Here is a 21,595-nt window from a genome sequence, read left to right on the forward strand (position 1 = left end):
AAAAAATGTCAATAAATAAAGAGGATAATAATAAAGAGACTTACTTAATTCAACAAAACTTTACACAACAACAACAACAACATTTTTACCAACTTCAGATACAGCAACAACAACAACAAACAAATGAAAATAATATAAATTTTAATAATAATAATAATAATAATGTAAATAATTTTGAGAAATCTCATTTATCAAATGTTACAATAACCACAACAAATACCTTCATAAATAATGTGAACAATGTAAATAATTTTAGTGTCAATTTAGATAATAGGAATAACAACGAAAATCATGTAAATAATAATAATAATAATAATAATAATGAAAATTTTTCAACTGAGGAACCTTATGATCAACAAGAGATAATTGGTGAAGTAAATATTAATTTAATTAAAAAAAAAAAAATAAAAATAAAATAAAAATAATAAAATTATATAATTCTAATACATTTATTTAAAATAATTAGGTGTGTTATATGGTGGAAAATATTCATGTTGACAATGAAGAATCTGTTGATTATATGCCATATATTAGTTAAATAATCAAAAACTCAAAAAATATGTTTGGAACGAAAAAGAAAAGATAAAAGATTTTCAAAGAAAAAAAAAATAAATAAATAAAATCTCAAGTTAAAATGTGTTATTTTAAACTATCTAAAAATCTGTTTCTTTTTTTCCTTTTCTTTTTTTCTCTTCTCTTCCTCTTTTTTTATTTTTATCATGCTTTAATCTTGAAAATATATAAAAAAATATAATATAATAAATAATGAATCTGTATATATTCCTATACTCTAAAATTGTTGGTAGATTTATATTTTTTAAAGAAACAAATTTATTATAAAAAGATAATTTAGAATCTTAATTTAGAGAAGAACCATTTTGATTTACCAGCTTTGTGTCTATTTTTTTAAAAAAAGGAGAAAATAGTTAGTAAAAGTTTTGGTGTTTTTTAGTTTAGTTTGGTTTTTTAAAATTTATCTATACATACTTGGCTTCAAAGATCTTTTTGACGGCTAAACGAGTGTGAGCACGTTTGGCGACTTGTGAGCTTTCAACAGTGACGGTGTTTTTGAGACCAGTGAAGGCAGATTCATCACGACCTTCAAAGTTGTAACGGGTTGGCATGATGTGGTTGTAATTGACGACTTTAACAAATGAACGGATGGCAGTACGTTTGAGGATGGTCTTTCTGCTCATTGATCTAACGATTGAACGTGGGTATTTGTCGATACCAGCAACTAAACAGTGGCCGTATGGTCTTGATTTGCTTGCGGTGGCATCATCGAAGGTCTTGATGACAACAGCCTTACGACCGGCGTATTTACCGTTTAAGAGGATTACTAATCTACCTGGTTTGATGCTAAAAAAATAATATTTATATAATTTAAGGGTAAGTCCAAATTTGTTCATAATAACCCATACTATCATGTGTTTCTATTAATCTATTATCAAACATCCTCATCCTCACATAATCCCAACATTCACATCACATATAATTATTATCCAAAAAACATATCATAGATTGACAATGATGATTGATTATCTATTGTTGAATATTTTGATTAACTATTATTGAATATAGATTGATGAGGATTGATAAAGATTGATATAGATTGAGAAAGATAGAGAGAGAGAGAAATATAAAAAAAAAAAGATAGAGGTAATAATAACAATCACATACAACTTGGATGACATGGTTGGTGTATAGAAGCTACTAAACGAAAAACGCGAAATTTTTTTTTTTTTTTCATGCAGTTTTTTTTTTTTTTTTTTTAACGATTTCAAAAATTTTTTATTTTTTTTTTTTTATTTTTTTTTTTTTTTATGAGTGCGGAAAACCGTTATCTTATATTAATAATTTTTTGTATAAGTCAATTTCCATATTTTTTTTTTTTTTTTTTATTAATTATTTATTTATTTATTTTTTCTGATCTATTTATTTATTAGTTAAAAAATTATTATTATTATTATTATTTTTTTTAATAATAGTATTATTGTTGTTTATTTTTTATTTTTTTGAGAACTTTTTTTTTTAAAAGTGATTCACAATGAAAATTTAATCACACACAAAACTTTTTTTTTTCAAATTTTTTTTTTTTTTTTTTTTTTTTTTTTTCTTCATTTTAAATAAAGACAACCCAAAAACCAATTTATTAATGAAGGACCACTACAATGAAAATTTTTTTAAAGAATGATGAAGAAAATTCTTTATTTAATTTTGATAATTCAAACCAAAATAATCAATTAAAGATTCTTAATGGTGATAACGCACTTCAATCATCTATCAATTCAGCGTTATCAATTTTCTCAATTTTGAAAACATCATTAGGTCCAAGAAGTATGAGTAAACTTATAATAAGTATGTATTTTTTTTTAAAAAAGTAAATAAAAAAAAACCAATAATCATATTGATAGAGGAAGTGAAACCAACTAAATAATTTTTTTTTTTTTTTTTTTTTTTTTTTTCTAAATATAGAAGATAATGGTTCATATATAATTAGTAATGATGGTGCTACTATATTATCAAATATTAAAGTTGAACATCCAGCAGCAGTTATATTAGTAAATATAGCATTATCACAAGATAGAGAGATTGGTGATGGAACAACATCAATAGTTTTATTAGCAGGTGAAATATTGAAATCATTAACAAAATTATATTTTCAAGCTAAATTTGATGGGAAATTAATTCATCAAACTACAATCACAACAATCCTATATCAACTATTAGAAATAATTAATAATGGAATATTGGATTCAGTATCGGTTGAATATGATAATTCAACCACTGATACTCTATTCAAATTGGCAGGTGTTGCATTAGGCACAAAACATTATTCTTATTGGACTAAAAATTTAACAACTATTACAATTAATGCAATTCAAAATTCAATTAATGCAAATCAAAATTCATCAATTATAATTGATATTAAAAATAATATTCAAATTTGTAAATTACAAGGTGGTAATATTGATCAAAGTTGTTTTAAAAATGGTTTAATAATTTCAACAAAACAAATTCCATCATTAATAAATATTAATAATAATAATAGTAGTATTAAATTAAAAACTATTATAGTTGGATATGATATTAATAAACATATTGAATCAACACAATCAATACATGAAACTATAAAATCAACACAAGAGATGAATAAATATTATGGAATAAGTGATAATTTAATTTTAAATTTTGTAGATAGATTAATTAGAAACAAAGTTACACTTGTATTTTTTAAACATAAAATAACAGATTTCTTATCACAATTATTATATTCAAATAATATTTCAATGGTTCAAGATTTTAATGATACCAATAGTAATTTTGAAGCAGATTCAATAATAACTAAACTTTCAAAATTAACAAATTCAATACCAATAATGAAATATGATGAATTGGATTTTCATTTACTTCAACAACAGCAACAACAACAACAACAACAACAACAAAATGAATTTGAAGTTTATAGTTGTTTTGGTACAATTAGTAATTTTGAAATAATTTCAAAGTTTGAAGATGATTTTTACATTTACTTAAAGTAAGTAATAATAATTACAAAAATAATATATAAAAAGAGTTTTTTTTTAACAATGTTTTTTATTATTTTTTATTTATTTTTTTATAACTAGTAATAATTTTAAAAATAATGGATTATCATGTATATTGTTAAGAGGACCAACTAAAGATATAGTTGATGATTTAGAAATTGGTATTATAGATTCACTATATTTAATTAAATCATCATTGGAATCAACTCCAATGATAGTTTATGGTGGTGGATCTTGTGAAATGGCAATATCAATGAAATTATTAGAATATTCAAATAGTATTAATATTAATGATAATGATAACGATAATGAAATAAATTATAATCAAAACTATTGGAAAAAAGAAATATCAAAAACATTATCAGAGTGTTTTCAAATTATACCAACTATTTTAGTAATGAATGCATATAACTCTTGTTCAAATATTAAATCACCATTAGAAACAATAGCTGAATTATCAACTATTCACTCTAAAAAAAATCAAAATCAAACAGAAAAACAAGAAGAAGAAGAAGATAATGGTGGTGGTAGTAGTACTCAATGTAGTTTGGGTATTGATGGATGGACAGGTGAAATTAAAGATATGAAACAAATGAATATAATTGAACCATTAATACTTAAAAAATCAATTATAACTGCATCTATTCAAGCCGTTATAGCATTATTAAGAATTGATACAATAGTATCTTCATCCTCTTTCGTTTAAGAATAAAAAAATAAAAAAAAAAATAAAAAAATAAACATGTGTTTAATTATTTATTTATTATTATACATTTTTAAATAAAGGTATATATATGTTTTAAGAGTACATTGAATTATTTGAGTAATATCTTCTATCATTATCATTATCGTCATCGTTATTATTGGTGGTTGTCGAACTATTAGTTGAACCATTTTTTAATTCATAATCTCTAACTATTCTAACCATTGATTCATATTCAGCATCAATTGTCGGTAATGGATAACGACAGTTTGGACAAGCAGCAGAAGTTTTTAACCAGGAATCTAAACATTCATGATGAAAATAATGTTTACATGGTAATTTTAATGCTTCTGTATCGATTGGGAATTCACATAAACAAATTGTACAATCACCTATTCTAGTTTTATTCTTTTCATTAATTGTAATTTCTTCTGTAATTTCATTAAATTGATATTCTGAAATTGGTGGTACTGGTCGACTTTAAAAAAAAAAAAAAAAAATAATAATCAACATTAATAAACAACACAACAAGTTTGATATGGTATGGAGCTGTTTACTCTAAATTCAATAATAATTACTGTTTTAATGCAAATTTAATTCTTTCAATATCTATTTCTTCTTCTTGATTATCAAATCTAATATTAATATTCTCTATAAAGTTTCTTAAATTATTATGAGCCATTTTGTGTATTATAAAATGAAATTAGTTTGTGGTTTTAAATTTTAAAATTAATGAAAATAAAAAAAATAAAAATAAAAATAAAATATTAAAAAAAAAAAAAAAAAAATAAAAAAAAATAAAAAAATTTTAAACAGCAAATAATTACATCTTAGATTAATAATTTTTTGTTGTTGTTTTTTTTTATTTATTTATTTTTGACTCATCATTAATAAATTAAATTATTATTAAAATATTTAAAAACAAAGAAAAAAAAAAAAAAAAAAAATTTAAATTCAATTTCATAGTATTTTCACCAAGATATTTTCAAGGAATTTGATCTTTTTTTTTTAATTTTTTTTTTTTTTTTAAAAAAATATTGAGCATTTTTTTTATTTTTTTTTTTTTATTTTTTTTTTTTTTTTTTTTATTATTATTATGATTTTTAATAAATTGAATTATTCATTGATTAGAAATAATACATTTAAAATTTTAAAAAGAAGAATGACAACAGCAACTACAGCAACAATTAAAATTAATGGTAATGATACTCCATTAACAATTATTCCAAATGAAATTAGTTTAGAAACAGTTATGTCTGCACCAAATTTTAATAAATGGATAAAGAAAATGGAATTAGAGAAAGAATTAAAAGTAAATAGTATTTCAGTTCAATCAGTTGATATGTTTGGTAAAAATGTTGGATTTCTTAAATTTAAAGCAGATGTCGTCACAGTGAAAGAGGGTAGAGTCGTGCCAGGTATCATTTTCTGTCGTGGTGGTTCCGTTGCAATTTTAGTGATTTTAAAATCAAAAGAAACCGGTAAAGAATATTCAGTATTAACTGTTCAAACTCGTGTACCAGTTGCATCTTTCCAATATTCTGAAATTCCTGCTGGTATGTTAGATGGTTCTGGTCATTTCGTTGGTGTTGCTGCAAAAGAATTAAAGTAATTATTAATAATCAAATTTACTTACTTACTTACTACTACTATTATAAAATATTAATATAAAAAAAAAAAAAAAAAAAAAAAAAATATATATATATATATATTTATATATATTTATATATATATATTATAGAGAAGAAACAGGATTAGAAGTATCTGAAGATAAATTAATAGATTTAACAAAATTAGCATATGGAACAGAAGTTGATGGTGTTTATCCAAGTCCAGGTGGTTGTGATGAGTTTATTAGATTATTCCTTTTTAGAGAAACATTGGATCAAAGTAAAATTGATGAACTTCAACATAAATTAACTGGTTGTTTAGATGAAAATGAAAGTATTACATTAAATATCGTTCCATTAGAAGATTTATGGAAAAAGAGTCATGATGGTAAAACTTTATCAGCATTATACCTTTATGAAAAATTATTAAAAGATAATAAATTGTAAAATTATATAAATAATAATAAAAAATATATAATGATTTTTTTAAAAAAAAGGGTTGGTTTTTTTAATTTGTTTTATTTTTTTATTTTTTTTTTTTATTTATTCATCATCTTCTTCATCTTCTTCACCATCTTCACCATCAAATTCATCGTCATCCTCATCATCATCATCATGATCTTCTTCTAAAAGGATTGAAAATGGATCTTCATATAATCTTGAAAATTCTTCAAAAGTATCAAGATCAGCATCATTAGATTGTAACCAAGTTAAAATAAAACTTTGTTCAGCAAAATCAACTTGCTTTCTTTTTTTATTGTTGGTATTATTTTTAAGAGTGATTGGAGTTGAATTTGTGTAATCGATTTTTGTGTTTTTACAAGTTGAATTACCATCTTTATCAGTTATAATCTCTTTTGTAATTTGTTTATTCTTAAAGATTGAATTATCTTTAAAAGAGAATACAATTTTTTTGATGATTTCTTCTTTTTCAAGGTTTATGTCAGTTTCAACTTCGATATTTGTTAAACAGTCAACTACTGCTTGATCATTGTCAGCAAAGTTATCAATCATTGCTTTTGATAGAATTGTACCCCAAAATCCTTGAAAATCTTTACTCTTTTGTAATAATTCTGATCTCTTTTTAAATTGAGATTTTAATTGTTGATTGAATTTATGTTCAACTTGTAACATTTTCTTTTTATTTTCTTCAAAAATTACTTTAATTTTATCATTAATTACATTTAATTTATCTTGAATATCTTGTGGAATATCTGTTGTTGTTGTTGTAGAGGAAGCATTATTATTTTCAACAGTTTTTTCTTGTTCAACTTTAACAACTTTTTTATTATTATTATTTCCTTTTGATTTACTCATTTTTTTTCGTTTTTTTTATTTTTTTATTTTTTTTTTTATTTATAGGTACTTCGTAAAAATAAATGAAATGAAAAATTACCGAGATTTTTTCAAAAAAATTTTTTTTTTTTTTATTTCACAAAAAAAAAAAAATAAAAAAAAATATAAAAAAAAATAAAATTAATAAAAATAACTGTAAAAAAAAAAAAAAAATAATAATAATAAAATAATAAATTTAGTATTTTTTTTTTTTTTTTTAATTAAAACATTTTTATATTTTAGAAATCATAAATTCATAAAATAAAAAAAAAAAAAAAAAAAAAAAAAAATGAAAATTCTTGGTTTTAACCAAATACCACAAATTTGTTGTTAGATGGAATATTTTTTTATTTTTTATTTTTTATTTTATTTTATTTTATTTTTTTTTTAAATTTTTAAATTTTTAAATTTTTAAAATAAAATCTTTTATATTTTTATTTATCCATTTTAAAATATCATCTTCTTTAAAATTTGGATTTTCATATTGTAAAATTGTCATTGATTTCATTAAATTGGTAATATCAATAGATTGATCTGGGAATAAATTTTTAATTTTCCTTCCATCAACTAATAAAGAAACCTTTTCAAAAGTGAAATTATCATCACTAAAAAGTTTAGTTAATTGATTTAATACATCTAAAATTTCATTCTCTCTATCTGGATATTTCTCTAATAAATAAACTATTGAAATATTTAATGGAAAATTCCATTGTAAACCACCAGCTTTACAATTTTTAAGTTCATGAAAAATTGAATATAAATTTGATTTATCATTTAAATTATTTAAATATAATTTAAAATCTTTTAATTGATTAATATTATTTGTATTATTATTTGTATTATTATTTGTATCATTATTAATATTTAAAAATGATGAAATTAAATTATTAAAAAGTAATGATATATTTAAAGTTGAACCAGTATTTGTTGAAAATTGATAATTAATTAATGATTTTATAGTTTTTGAAGTATTATCTTTAAATCCTAAATGAGCATCAATAAAAAATGGTAAAAATATACAACATTTATAAAAATCAATATTAAATAAATTATCATTATTATTATTATTTTGATTAATTAATATTTTTAAATATTTTAAAGATTTTTTAAATAATTCTTTAATAATTTCATGGTCATTTATAATTTTATCAAAATCAATAATTGAATTAATTAAACCAGTATCGATTAAATAATCAATTGATTGAATTACTGATGACTTGTTTGACATCATTAAATGAAATTCTTTATAGATTCTTTCTTTACTAACTTTATTTGAAATTAGTTGTTTATTAAGATTGAATTTAATTGTATTATAAAGTTGTTGTTCTATTTGAAAACCTTGAAACCTACTTGCGAATCTGATCACTCTGAATGCTCTTAACGGGTCGTCTAGTAGTGTTTTCAGTGGTTCCAATGGTGTACGAATTATAGAATTCTCAAGATCACTTAACCCATATCCTGAATGGTCTTCAATCTTTAGTGTATTTAAATTATAAAATAATGAATTTATTGTTAAATCTCTTCTTAAACAGTCTGATAATGGTGACCAACCGTAATTTCGGGTATTCTAGAATTCGGATCACTATATTCATCACTTCTTAATGAATTGAAATCAATTTGAAATCCATGAATATTAATTGATGCTGTCTCTAAATGTTTTGATTTCTCTGGATTTCTTTTTATTAAATATTTTTTAAAAGATTCTTTATTAATTTTAAATTCTTCTATTAATTTTATAAAATTAGTACCTGAAATATTACTTAATGCAATATCAATATCAATATCAATATCTTTTATTTGTTGTTGTTGTTGTGGTTGTGGTTGAGGTTGAGGTTGTTGTTGTTTTTGATTATCTAATAACTATTATAAAATTAAATAAAATAAGTAAAAAATTTTAAAATATTTTTTTAAAAAAAAAAAAAGAAAACTTACTTTATCTCTAACCCAACCACCTGCAACTCTTAATTCAATATCATTTCTATTATTGAAAATTAATATGTTTTTTAAAAAATCAAATAATTTATTTTCTTCTGGACTAATTTGTATATTTTTTGTTGGAATTGAATTATTTGAATAAAATAATTTATTTAAATAATAACTATTATTATTATTATTATTATTGTTGAAAATCTTTGCAGTCTTTTGGAATGCTGAAAGTATTTTCATTATTTATTTTTATTTTTTTTTTTTTTTTTTTTTTTTTTTGATGAAATAAAAAAATAAAAGTAAAAAAAAAAAAAAAAAATTTTTTTTTGCTGTTTTGCAATAAAAAAAAAAAAAAAAAATAGTTGGTAAACCAGTTCAACCTTTTTTCATAATAATTTTTTATTTATTTCCAAATATCCTTTTTGAGACCAAACCCATGTAAAAATTTGAGAATAAATTGGTATAAATAGAGCCTGTTTTTATTTTGTTTTTTAATTTTATTCCAAACAATTTAATTAAATTCCAATGGAGTTTAGATATTGTATAAAGGAATCTATCTAAAACCACACAAAAATCTAAAATAAAATAAAAAAAAAAAAATATTTTGTATTTTAAAAAAATAAATAAAATAGATGTAATTTAAAATTTTATTTTTTTTTAAAAAAAGAAAAAAAGATTTATTTACTATTATTTATTACTACTACTACTACTACTACTACTACTATTAAAATGTTATTATAATTAAATATATTATTAATTAAACTATATAATATATTTATTTATTTATTTTTCATCTAATTCCATTAACGGTATTCCGATATCTTCATGATTATGTTTATTTTCATCATTTTTGTAGTAATATTTTTGGAGTAAAAAGTAAAGTGTTGCTGGCATAAGATCCGCTAAAACACCACCAATAATCAATAAGATTAAACCCATATCTTGTTCTGGTCCTCTACCTGCAACTCTATATTCTATATAAACCTCTGGTACAAAATCAACATTATTTGAACCAGTTGCATTTGTAGGTATATTAACTACTGCCGATACTTTAAAGTATGATCCTTCTCCAACTTCTTTCATCTATAAAATAAATAAATAAATAAATTAATTGATTAATTATTTCCTCTTTTTTTTTTATTTTTTATTTTTTTATTTTTTTATTTTTTTATTATTTTATTAATTAAAAAAACTTACATGTAAAATTTGATCTCCACCTGGACCATCCCTTAAATCATAACTAGTTAATGATCTGGCTGGTTCATAAATACAACCATGTTTAACATCTTGGCATGTCTAATAAATTATAAAAAATAATAAAAATAATTTATTAATAAACTTAAAATTAATTTTGAAATTAAAATAATATTAATAATAATAATAATAATATTTACTTCAGTAACATAATCACCATCGTCTTCATTAATTGGACCATCTCTAAAAATGGTCATACTCTTACCACCACAATATGCAAACTCTGTTTTTGTATAAGTATCTAAATCTGTTTTAAAAATTCCAAATACATGATCTTCACCTTGGAAATGATTTAACCAAACACTACCATTAACTATTTTTTTATAAAAAAAAAAAAAAAAAAAAAAAAAAATTTGATAAATTGGTTAGAACATGTATTATTTTTTTTTTTTTTTTTTTTTTTTTTTTAAAATATATAAATACCTTTATTTGTAACATAAACCATAACGGAATACGGTATTGATTCACCTAAAACATTTTTATTTACGATAAATGTTTGTTCAGCACCTTCACCTGCTACATTATCTTGACATTTTGAATCTGCTCCTACCGGAAAACCAACCCATTGATTTTTTATAGTTGACGGACAGAGATTTAAACTCCACATATATGGTGGTGGTGTTGACTCTGACATATAATTTAAGAATCCAACAATTAATAAAACAACACCTACAATAAATACTGATACACATACACCAATGAGAGCTAATACACATTTAGAACATTTTTGAAACCTCCCCATATGTTTTTAATTTTTTACAAAAATATATATAATTATATATATAGAGATAAATTGAAAAAAAAAAAAAAAAAAAAAAAAAGAATGAAATTACTTATTTATTATTATTATTATTTTTGAAATAGGTCTCTTAATAAAAAAAAAATAAAAAAAAAAAAAAACTATGAACGAGTTTTAATTTAAAAAAATAAAAAAAAAAAAATATAAAAAAAAATAAAAAATAAAAAAAAAAAAATAAAAAAAAAAAAAAAAGAAAATAAAAAAATTTTAAAATAAACTTTAAATTGTCAAAAATGATTTTTTTTTATTTTAATGCAACGCTAGTGCCAACCAGGAAATTTAAAAAAAAGACGGAGTGGAGTCTTCCATTTTTATGGAAATTTAAAAAAAATAAAAATAAAAATAAAATGAATAGGAAAAGTGAAGGGTTTAAATATAATTTTGATTCATAAATTCCAATTTTTTTTTTATTTTTTTATTTTTTATTTTTTATTATAATTATTTAATTTTTTTTTTTACAAATAAATAAAAAGGTTTTTTTTTTTTTTTTTCCAAAAATTTGGAATCAAGAAATTAAAAATTAATGATTTCAATATTAAAAAAAAAAAAATAAAAATAAAAAGTTTATTAAATTGAGTTTAAAATCTTCTCTTCTTTTTTTTTCTCTTTGGTGCTTCAACCAATTTACAATCATTATCTAAATTATTATCATTATTATTGTTTTTTTTTTTTTTTAATATTGAAATCATAAATTGTTAGTATTTGTAGAAGGGGGAGGAGGGGGGAAATAATAAAAAATAATTAATTTTCTATACATACTTATAAAATCATAAATCCTTTTGACAATATCTTTTTTAGTACCAGATAATTTTAAATTGTTTTGTTTACAATAAGATCGTAAATGATTACAATGAAACATTCCACTTAGTTCCTGTTTTGAAAGTCCTTTTTCTATTTTATTTACATGTTGCTTTTTATTATTATTGTTATTATCATTATGATCAGCAGAATCATCACTACCCTCATCCATATCAGAGTTTGATTCATTATCATCTTCATCTTCATCATCATCATCATCATCATCATCATCATTATTGTCATCTTCACTTTTAATAAATAGTTGTAGTTGTTTAATATCTTGAGTTTGTTGTATTATATCATCATTATTATTATTATCATTATTATTATTATCATTATTATTCTCTTTTAATTTTGGTGATTCATTACTACCTTGCGTTATAACTAAACTATCATTACTTTTAATACAACTATTATTGTTATCATTTTCTTGTTTATTATTATTATTATTATTATTATTATTATTATTATTATTATTATTATTATTATTATTATTATTATTATTATTATTATCATTATTATTATCATTATTATTATTATTAGATTCTTTATTGATTGAATTTCCATTTCCATTTTCATATTGACTATCATTATCACCATTATTATTATTTTCATCACTATTATTATTATTATTATCATCATCACTATTATGATTATTATTATTATTATTATTTTTAATTACAAATACAATATTATCATCATCTTTATCATCATAATAATCATCATCATATTCATCAATATATTCATTATCATTTTCACTATCATAATCAAGAGCATCATTATCATCATAGTTATTGATTGAACCTTCTTCACCTATAAAATGATAACAAGAATTTTCTTCACTATTTGAGTAATCATCTTTATCTTGATTTTCATTATTAATATTTGATTTTTTTTTATTATTAGTTGGTTTCATTGTATTATGTTTTCTTTTATATAGTGACGGTGGTGACATTGAATTATTACTATTATTATTATTATTATTATTCTTTTTAGTATTGGTGGTGGTGGTGTTGATATTTGTAGTTAATTTTGATTTCTTTTTTAAAGGATCACCTTCAAATATTAAAGACATGATTTGATCAATTATAACATCTTTTTTTCCATTTTTATTTAATTTTAAATTATCAGCAACCATTTTAATGATTTGAGAATTTAAATTTCTAAAAAATGATTCTGTACCTCTAAATAATAATTCTTGTTTAATTTCACTTTTTAAATTATTTAAAATTTCATTATTATTATTATTATTATCAGTGATATTATTATTATTTTTATTATTATTATTATCAGGTATTGGTACATTTATACATTTTGAATAAATTTTAGTAATTTCAAAATCAGATTTATCAAAAAGATAATTTAAACCTCTTGATTTAATTAATGAGGAAAAGTGTTGAAAAAATGATATTTTTTGATTTGAAAATTCAATTCTTTTATAAAATTCTTCTAAATCCATATTATTATTATTATTATTATTATTATTATTATTATTATTATTATTATTATTATTATTATTATTATTATTATTATTATTATTATTATTATTATCTTCATTTTCATCAATTTCATCATAATTTGTATAAATATTAATATTATAATTTTTTAAATAAGAATGATTTAATAAGGAATGATTATTTAATAATTTAATAGTATTTTGAAATAATGAAAGTGAATCGGTGATTGATGAATCTTGAAATGATGATACAAATTCATCGATTGATGAAAATGATATACATTCTTTGATTATATGAAGTAATTTAGATTTTGGTACTTTATCAACATGTGTATCAACTGAAAGATTATAAATATTTTTAATTGATTTAAGTAATTGAATAATGGTTTCTTTTGATAATGTTCCTAATACTTGTATAAAATCATTATCAGTTAAAACTAAAAGTTTATATGGTGGTGGTGGAGGTGGTGGTAATAATTGACTTGAATTTGAATTTGAATTTGAGTTTGAATTTGAATTTTTTGAATTTCCTTTTTTATTATTTATTTTTTTATTTGAATTTGAATTTGAATTTGAATTATTATTATTATTTGTAGTTATATTCCCATTAATATTTTTATCTTTTTTTATCATTTTATATTAAAAATTATTATAAAAATATTTAATATTTGAAATATACTACTTTTTTTATATTTTTTTGTATATTTTTTTTTAATTTTTTAATTTATTTTTAAAAAAAGGTTGTTTTATAATAATAAAATATCTTCCCTCTTTGTCTAAAAATAACTTTTACTTATTGTGGGGAAGTTTTTTTTGTTGAAAAAAAAAAAAAAAATAAAAAAAAAAAGTAGAAAAAAAAAAAAGTAAAAAATAAAAAAAAAAATAAAAAAAAAATAAAATTATAAAAATTAAAAATGAATTAAATTTTTTTTTTTTTTTTTTTTTATTTCATCAAAACAATGAAATTAATTTAAAATTGAAGAGAATAAAGAGAAGTGCAAAATCATCATCATCATCATTCTTTATTATTCATCATTATTATTATTATTATAAGTTATGTCTGATATAATAAAATGTATATTTTATAGTGAATTTCATAATATATATGGTACAAAAATTTTACATCAATATCCTGAAGGTTTTGTTTCAAATGAAGTATTTGAAGGTTTTGCAGAATATATTATACCAAAACCAAAATTATGTGGAAAAATTATAACATTGTATGTATATTCTTCTTTATATTATTTTAAATTTTATAAAGAAAATTCATTTTTTAATTTTTTTTTTTTTTTTTTTTTCTTCTCCAACAGAACAGCATTTGATTATAAAATTTTAGGATATCCAATATTAATGCAAGATGTAAAATATCATAGAAATGCATTATTATTTAATCTTTGTTTTGTTTTTGATAAAAGTACAGATACAACAAATTATAATCAAATCGTTAGAAAATTAGGCACAATATTAAGAACTTTAGAAGTAAGTTTTATAAATATATATATATAAAAAAAAAAAAAAAATAATTAATTTTATTTTACTTTATTTTATTTTAATATATATATATATATTTAGAAGGAAACAGAATATTTATTTAATCAATCAAAAGAAATTGGATTAAAAGATCAACCAGATTTATCAAAAATATTAGAAACATTATATATTGAATTGAATACATATGGTGAAAGTACATTTACAGTTGACGATGCAAATACAATTAATGTTAAACTATTGAGTAGACCAGATGAACCACCAGAGATATTACCACACCAAGTACCGGTGTTAGTTGAAGAGATTGATACAACCAATGATTCAGAATGGGATTTAACTGTATTACAAATTCTACCCTACATTGATGGTATCAATTATGTTGCAAGAATATCGAAATTGACAGAAATCGATATCAACCTCGTCAGTAGCTGTGTCCAACATTTGGTTTACTACGGTATCGTTAAGATGGTAGACATTTTTCAATACTCAAATATTTATAATCCAACACCTAAAATTAGAAAACTTGCAAGTAATTTAGACATGCAAAGAGAGTGTCAAAGATATATAACCATATCAGGCGCTACGCCATGCTCATTCGAATTCATATTCTCCCTCTATTCATCGTTAAGTATCGATACAACATTTAGAGAATATTGTTTGGAGAATTCATTAACAAGTTGGGGTATTGATGAACGTGCTTTCATTATGTTTGGTGTTATTAATGATTTCCTAAGAAGAAAACAAAGATATCCACTCTTAACCAATCTTCAATCATTAGATTCTTTACCACCATCTCATAAAAAACATCTTTTAAATGGTACTAAAAATTATGATGAAATTTGTTGTATCCTTTCAATTGGTGTTGAAGCTGTTGAAAAATTATTATTCGAAATTGCACATCCAGATTCTTTTATTGTAATTTTAAAATAAAAAAAAAAAAAAAAAAAAAAGATTTAAAAAATTTAAAAAAAAAAAAGAGAAAATCAATAATAAATATTCTTTATTTTTATTTTTTTATTATATTATTATTATTTTTGATTTGCTAATAATTTTGATTGTTGATTATGTATATCCCTTACATAGTTTTTGATTGGATTACCACTACTAATGGTATTGTTAGTTATTGATTTTGAAATTTTTAATGGTTGTTTAATCAATGAAGTACTACTACTACTACTTGTCGAAATAGTTTTAAATGGTTGTTCTAAAATTGATGTATGTTGTTGTCTAATTGAATCAGGTGAACTTGGATGACTAATCATTTGTTTCTTTCTTGAAGGGAGAGAATCAGTTACACTTGAAAATAATCTTTTCTTTTCATAAGAATCATTACTACTACTACTACTTCTATTACTACTACTACTACTAATACTACTATTAATACTAAAATTATGATGTGGTGGTGTAATAATTGAAGACGTAAAGTTTTTTGATATCAAGGGTGGTGTTGATATCTTTTTAATTGATGGTCTATTTGAAATTAAAGGTTTTCCGATTTGGAATGTTGGTTGTCCACCACTAATACTACTAATACTACTAATACTACTAATACTACTAATACTACTACTAACATGTGATGGAGTAAGTTTAGGTGTAGATAGATCTACATTTCTTTGTGGTAAAAATGATGATGAAGTTGATGTAGTTAATACATTTGATCTTGGTTTATTAGTTATTGAAGATGTGGGTGTTGAATTTGTTATTATCTTTTTTGTTAAAGGAGTTTTTAAACTACTACTACTACCACCGCCACCACTATAACTACTACTAATACTACTACTACTAATACTACCAATAATATTATTACCACTTAATTCACTTTCAATTGTTTTTTGAGCACTTGGATCAAGTGTTGAAAAAAGAGAATTTGATCTATCTGGCCAATTTAAAGAGAATTGTATAAATACTTTTCTAGAGTATGATCTTGCAGTTAAATTTGCATCAACAACTCCAATACGAATTGATTTTTCAATTGAATCCAAATGCTTTTCAAAGAGATGATGATGATGATGATGGTTACCTGATGACGATGGAAGGTCTCTAAGTAAAATATAAAGATATTCAGTACATTTTGATCTTATAATTACACTTTTATCACTTGATATAGCTTCATATATTCTTGGTATGATTTTACATGATTTACTTGATGATATAATACACTTTATACAATTATCAGATGACTCTGATACAATCTTTTTTATTATTATCATTATTGTTCAAAAAAAAAAAAAAAAAAAAAAAAAAAAAGTTAGTTTAAAAATTATAAAGAAATTACATTAGAAAATAAAAAATAATACATACTTTTGTAGTAACAACAATACATTTTAATAAAACATCAAAATATTTTTCTAAATAAGGTTCGAAATGATGTTCCAATTCTTTAGCAATTAATGAAAGTGTTAAACAAGCTTCTTTCATTAAAATTGATCTTTTATCTAAAATTTGTAATGCTAATAATTCTTTAATTCTATTGAAAACAATGATAAAATTTGAAAGTTTACAAGCACCAGATTTTATAATTGCTTGAAATTTTAATATATTGTTTAATTTAATACTCCACTCTGTATCACTATTACTTAATATCTCAATAATTTCATTCATTTTATACTCAAAGTCTGATTCTGTTAAATTCTATATAAAAATAAAAAATAAAAAAATAATAATAATAAAAATAATAATAATTATGTTAATAAATTATATACTAGTAGTATATTTAATTGACATCAAACTACTTACATTAATTAAGGAATGAATACCAAGTGGTTTCTTTGATAATTTTGAAAATCTATCCTCTTGTATTGGTTTTTGTTGTTGCTGTTGTTGATGTTGTTGTTGTTGCTGTTGTTGTTGTTGTTGTTGCTGTTGCTGTTGTAACTTTGCAGCAGCAACAAAATTTGATACTCTATTAGAGATATCTCGGAAAGAATTATTAATACATTTTGAACTATTACTAAAGTTTTCACTTCCACAACTATTATTAAAACTACTATTGCCACTTGTATTTTCAATAGTATCGAATTCATTACTACTTTCATTACTCTTATTATTATTTTGTTGTTTTTGTTGTTGTTGTTTTTGTTGTTGTTGTTGTTGTTGTTGTTGTTGTTGTTGTTGTTGTTGTTGTTGTTGTTGTTGTTGTTGTTGTTGTTGTTGTTGTTGTTGTTGTTGTTGTTGTTGTTGTTGTTGTTGTTGTTTTTTCTCGAAGGAATTAAATAATGTTGATAATTCTTTTTTAATTGAATTATTAAGAGAATTATAATCAATACATGTATTAAAGAAATTATTACCATATTCATTAAAGAAATGTATAATTAATGAATTTAAAGATGGGAATTTTGATTGATGATTTTGTAATGTAAATAAAGTTATTAAATCGTTTAATAATGGTTGAATATCTTTAATATCGATTATTGGTGATGATGTTGATGTTGATTCAATAATTAAATGATTAATTATTTTTAAAGAATTTTCAATTTCTCTATTATTATTATTTTTAATTATTCTCTCTAAAAACGGTAAAATTCTATTAAAACCAAAATATTGAATTAAATTTGAAATTATGATTTTAACATTTTCAAAGATTGATTCTTCCAATTCTAAATCGATTGAATAATCATCATTACCAAGTAAATTAAAAAAACAATTAATTAATTGATTTAAAATATCTATACATTCTTCATCGATTTGATCACTTAGGATATCAATTATAAATTTACTACATTCTAATAATTTCATTATAATAATTTCATTATTCTCTTTTCTTAAGTGTTTAATTAGAATATTTGATATTTCTATAAAACTATCAAACTATTATTTGTTTTTTTTTTTTTTAAAAAAATAATAATAATAATTTTTAAATTAATAAATAAATAAGAAAAAAAAAATAATAAAAATTAAAATTAATTTTATTTTTTTAAAAAAAAAATATATTTATATATATATGTATAATTATTTATTATTTCTTACTTCTAATAATTTTGATTTAAAAAATTCTAATAAGAGTTTATACCCTCTTAAAATTGATATCATGTCATCTTGACCATCTTGGTTCTTTGTACATAATTTTAATATAATTTCAGAAATTTCTTCTTGATTTGTCATTTTTATTTTAATATGGTTACTATCTTTTTTTTTATTTTTTTTTTTATTTAAAGAGAATGGAAATAAAATTTAAAAAATAAAAAAAAAAAAAAAAATTTCAAATCCAGTTTTATTTTATTTCCAAATTATTATTTTTTTGGCGCAAAATGTGTTTCACTTGTTTTTTTTTTTTAAATATTTTTTTAATTATTTTTATTTTAAAATCAATTATTATTTTTATTTCCCAAAGCTGTATTACAGTGTATATAATAACGTAATCAACAAAAATATAAAAAAAAAAAAATTATAAAAAAATTGAAATTAATAAATTGATAATTTCATTTAAATATAATTTCCAAAATTTGAGGAAATAAACAGAAACATTTTAATATTTTATTGATAATATTTAAAATTTTTTTTTAATTATTTGATATTCATTTTTTTAAAATTTAGACAATATGTTAAAAGAGGCCTTTTTTTTTGGTTAATATTACAAAAATTTCCACTTTAGTTTTGTCAATGACAATTTTTTATCTTAATACCACAAATAAAAAAAAAAAAATTATCCAAAGATAAATTTATTATAAATAAAGAATAAAATTTAAAAAAGTAATATTTCTTCAATTTCGATGAATATGTTAAAAAAAAATTAATACGTTAAAAAAAAAATTTCTTTGCAAAGATATTTTTTTTTTTTTTTTTTTTTCAGAAAAAATTAAAAAACAAGATAGAATCTTGTCCAATTTGAAAAAAAAAAAAAAAAAATTATCAAAATTATACCTAAGATTGGAATTAATACTGGAAAAAATGGCCATTTTTTTTGTTTTTAAAATAATTGTTTTGATTTTTTTGATTTTTTTTTGTTGGACAGTTGTTTTTTTTTTTGGATTTAAAACCGATTTATATTAATTTAATCAAAAAAAAAAAAAAAATATTAAAAAAAAAAGAAAAAAATATAAAACATATTTATTAAAAAAATAATAAAAATAAATAAAAAAAAAAAAAAAAAAAAAAAAGACAAAAATGAATATTTTTCTTATATTTTTATTAGTTTGTATTTTTTATTATTTTCTGGTATCAAATGCAATTCCAATTCCGATCCCGGTTCCAATTTTTCCTCTTTAATTTTAATTGTTGATTCAAATAAAATTCATAAAAATGGAAATGAGTTGTGTGGTAATTGAAAACAATTTAGAATTTCTTGGATGGGATGTATATGTATCTTCTTATAATTCTTCCCAAAATGTTACTATTTTTGGTGGAAATGGTACCTCTACCCATTAATTAAAATTAATTCAAACTCCAAAAATGATAAAAATACATATTTAAAATTTGAAAATATGATATTCCGGGGTAACAGATTCAACTAAATCAATAATTTTTTGATTTTTCAAATTGTATATTTTCAAATTCTGGTAAAATTGAAAGTTTATATTTTATAGGTAGTTCCACATCAAATTTAGAAAATTAAAAAAAATAAAATTCATTTTTATTAATGCAAATTCCAAGACACTATTTTCAAAAATAATTCATTAAATTTTCAAAATTATTTTATATTAATATATGAAACTACTATGAAATCTGTTACTGTCAAAGGTAGTTTATATAATGACGAACTCAGTACATCAAATTGGTTATCAATTTTTTATTCAAATTTTAGTGGTATTAATTTTGAAGGTTATGATCTAATAAATATTAAATCTAGTTTTCTATCAATTTCATTTTCAAAAATTTGATTGTACAAATAATTTTTTAATTTCAAGTTTAAATAATCAATACCCTTTAGAAATATTAGGCAACAATTTCACCAATATTAATTGTAATTTTATTAATGTGAATTAAGGTAAAGTTTCTTTAATTTTAAACACAATTTCAACGGAAAAATCAAATTTCGATTTATTTAATTTTAATAATTCAAATATAAGATTTGAAAATATAAGTATAAGTCATCCAAATGGTATTGGTGTTGGTGGTAGTATAGTTAAATGTAATAATTCTACTATTAATTATATTGGTGAAATTTTAATTTTAAATTCCGTTTGTTCAACTTGTGATTATTTTTACAATGGAAACCATAGTATATGTAAAAATGATACTTCAAGTGGAACCACCACATCGAATGGTAGTACAACTGGTGGTGGTAGTACAACTACAAATGAAGATAAAAACTCAAATGGTTCAAACAAATTGGTATCAATTTATTATCCAATATTAAGTATAATTACAATGGCTCTAACCTTCCTATAGGATATGTATTATTAAAAATTTTATTTAAAATAAAAAATATATATATAAAACTAGTGATAATTTTAAAATTATGTATCTATCTATTTTATGGTCTTTTCTTTTTTTTTTTTTATATTGGAAAAACTTAAAAGACATTTTAAAATTAAATTTTTATTTTTATTTATGGTCTTTTGTTATAATCTTTACCCTTAATTTTTGGACCTTTTTTCATTCTAACTTCATCAGAGTATTCCATTGAATCATAGTATAATTGTTCGGCTGGTGAATCATTTTTAGTATTTAATTTTGCTATTTCAAATTTAGATTCAAACTCTTCTTTCTCCTTACGATATTGAAGGTGAACTTTATCAG

General features: G+C 20.7%; 14 protein-coding genes across 14 annotated transcripts in view; 6 read left to right on the plus strand and 8 right to left on the minus strand.

Annotated features, from left to right (window-relative positions):
* Positions 1-5: 5 nt before the first annotated feature.
* Positions 6-538, plus strand: DDB_G0271300 (hypothetical protein; the record flags this gene model as incomplete). Its single annotated transcript, XM_640573.1, has 2 exons — positions 6-374; positions 467-538. 2 exons carry the CDS (start codon positions 6-8, stop codon positions 536-538), a joined length of 441 nt encoding a protein of 146 aa, XP_645665.1.
* Positions 539-849: 311 nt separating this feature from the next.
* Positions 850-1,694, minus strand: rpl27 (S60 ribosomal protein L27; the record flags this gene model as incomplete). The annotated part of the gene is made up of 3 exons (XM_640574.1): positions 850-898; positions 988-1,359; positions 1,681-1,694. The coding sequence occupies 3 exons, from the start codon at positions 1,692-1,694 to the stop codon at positions 850-852; spliced, it is 435 nt and encodes a 144-aa protein (XP_645666.1).
* A 477-nt stretch (positions 1,695-2,171) lies between these two features.
* DDB_G0271296 (hypothetical protein) lies at positions 2,172-4,254 on the plus strand (the record flags this gene model as incomplete). The annotated part of the gene is made up of 3 exons (XM_640575.1): positions 2,172-2,358; positions 2,476-3,538; positions 3,630-4,254. 3 exons carry the CDS (start codon positions 2,172-2,174, stop codon positions 4,252-4,254), a joined length of 1,875 nt encoding a protein of 624 aa, XP_645667.1.
* Positions 4,255-4,347: 93 nt separating this feature from the next.
* Positions 4,348-4,933, minus strand: DDB_G0271294 (hypothetical protein; the record flags this gene model as incomplete). Its single annotated transcript, XM_640576.1, has 2 exons — positions 4,348-4,729; positions 4,830-4,933. 2 exons carry the CDS (start codon positions 4,931-4,933, stop codon positions 4,348-4,350), a joined length of 486 nt encoding a protein of 161 aa, XP_645668.1.
* Positions 4,934-5,413: 480 nt separating this feature from the next.
* On the plus strand, positions 5,414-6,308 carry DDB_G0271376 (hypothetical protein; the record flags this gene model as incomplete). The annotated part of the gene is made up of 2 exons (XM_640577.1): positions 5,414-5,859; positions 5,993-6,308. The coding sequence occupies 2 exons, from the start codon at positions 5,414-5,416 to the stop codon at positions 6,306-6,308; spliced, it is 762 nt and encodes a 253-aa protein (XP_645669.1).
* A 96-nt stretch (positions 6,309-6,404) lies between these two features.
* On the minus strand, positions 6,405-7,178 carry DDB_G0271292 (NAP family protein; the record flags this gene model as incomplete). The annotated part of the gene is made up of 1 exon (XM_640578.1): positions 6,405-7,178. One exon carries the CDS (start codon positions 7,176-7,178, stop codon positions 6,405-6,407), a length of 774 nt encoding a protein of 257 aa, XP_645670.1.
* Positions 7,179-7,599: 421 nt separating this feature from the next.
* Positions 7,600-9,362, minus strand: DDB_G0271378 (hypothetical protein; the record flags this gene model as incomplete). The annotated part of the gene is made up of 3 exons (XM_640579.1): positions 7,600-8,729; positions 8,792-9,056; positions 9,129-9,362. 3 exons carry the CDS (start codon positions 9,360-9,362, stop codon positions 7,600-7,602), a joined length of 1,629 nt encoding a protein of 542 aa, XP_645671.1.
* A 543-nt stretch (positions 9,363-9,905) lies between these two features.
* On the minus strand, positions 9,906-11,118 carry DDB_G0271290 (hypothetical protein; the record flags this gene model as incomplete). The annotated part of the gene is made up of 4 exons (XM_640580.1): positions 9,906-10,205; positions 10,320-10,418; positions 10,517-10,689; positions 10,800-11,118. 4 exons carry the CDS (start codon positions 11,116-11,118, stop codon positions 9,906-9,908), a joined length of 891 nt encoding a protein of 296 aa, XP_645672.1.
* Positions 11,119-11,753: 635 nt separating this feature from the next.
* DDB_G0295817 (hypothetical protein) lies at positions 11,754-14,062 on the minus strand (the record flags this gene model as incomplete). The annotated part of the gene is made up of 2 exons (XM_002649145.1): positions 11,754-11,812; positions 11,935-14,062. The coding sequence occupies 2 exons, from the start codon at positions 14,060-14,062 to the stop codon at positions 11,754-11,756; spliced, it is 2,187 nt and encodes a 728-aa protein (XP_002649191.1).
* A 423-nt stretch (positions 14,063-14,485) lies between these two features.
* On the plus strand, positions 14,486-15,847 carry DDB_G0271288 (NPR2 family protein; the record flags this gene model as incomplete). The annotated part of the gene is made up of 3 exons (XM_640581.2): positions 14,486-14,649; positions 14,740-14,908; positions 15,002-15,847. 3 exons carry the CDS (start codon positions 14,486-14,488, stop codon positions 15,845-15,847), a joined length of 1,179 nt encoding a protein of 392 aa, XP_645673.2.
* Positions 15,848-15,945: 98 nt separating this feature from the next.
* On the minus strand, positions 15,946-19,018 carry clasp (CLIP-associating protein; the record flags this gene model as incomplete). The annotated part of the gene is made up of 4 exons (XM_640582.1): positions 15,946-17,109; positions 17,219-17,548; positions 17,654-18,724; positions 18,884-19,018. The coding sequence occupies 4 exons, from the start codon at positions 19,016-19,018 to the stop codon at positions 15,946-15,948; spliced, it is 2,700 nt and encodes an 899-aa protein (XP_645674.1).
* Positions 19,019-20,155: 1,137 nt separating this feature from the next.
* DDB_G0271284 (hypothetical protein) lies at positions 20,156-20,281 on the plus strand (the record flags this gene model as incomplete). Its single annotated transcript, XM_640583.1, has 1 exon — positions 20,156-20,281. One exon carries the CDS (start codon positions 20,156-20,158, stop codon positions 20,279-20,281), a length of 126 nt encoding a protein of 41 aa, XP_645675.1.
* A 290-nt stretch (positions 20,282-20,571) lies between these two features.
* On the plus strand, positions 20,572-21,244 carry DDB_G0271380 (hypothetical protein; the record flags this gene model as incomplete). Its single annotated transcript, XM_640584.1, has 2 exons — positions 20,572-20,659; positions 20,841-21,244. 2 exons carry the CDS (start codon positions 20,572-20,574, stop codon positions 21,242-21,244), a joined length of 492 nt encoding a protein of 163 aa, XP_645676.1.
* A 160-nt stretch (positions 21,245-21,404) lies between these two features.
* Positions 21,405-21,595, minus strand: part of CSN7 (proteasome component region PCI domain-containing protein) — a gene marked incomplete at both ends in the record, with an annotated part of 1,063 nt that continues 872 nt past the window's right edge. The window contains one exon of the mRNA XM_640585.1: positions 21,405-21,595. This exon is cut by the window's right edge and continues 256 nt beyond it. Within this exon, the coding sequence (XP_645677.1) occupies positions 21,405-21,595 (191 nt within the window).

This window comes from Dictyostelium discoideum (genome assembly GCF_000004695.1).
Source record: "Dictyostelium discoideum AX4 chromosome 2 chromosome, whole genome shotgun sequence".
NCBI classification, from domain to species: domain Eukaryota; phylum Evosea; class Eumycetozoa; order Dictyosteliales; family Dictyosteliaceae; genus Dictyostelium; species Dictyostelium discoideum.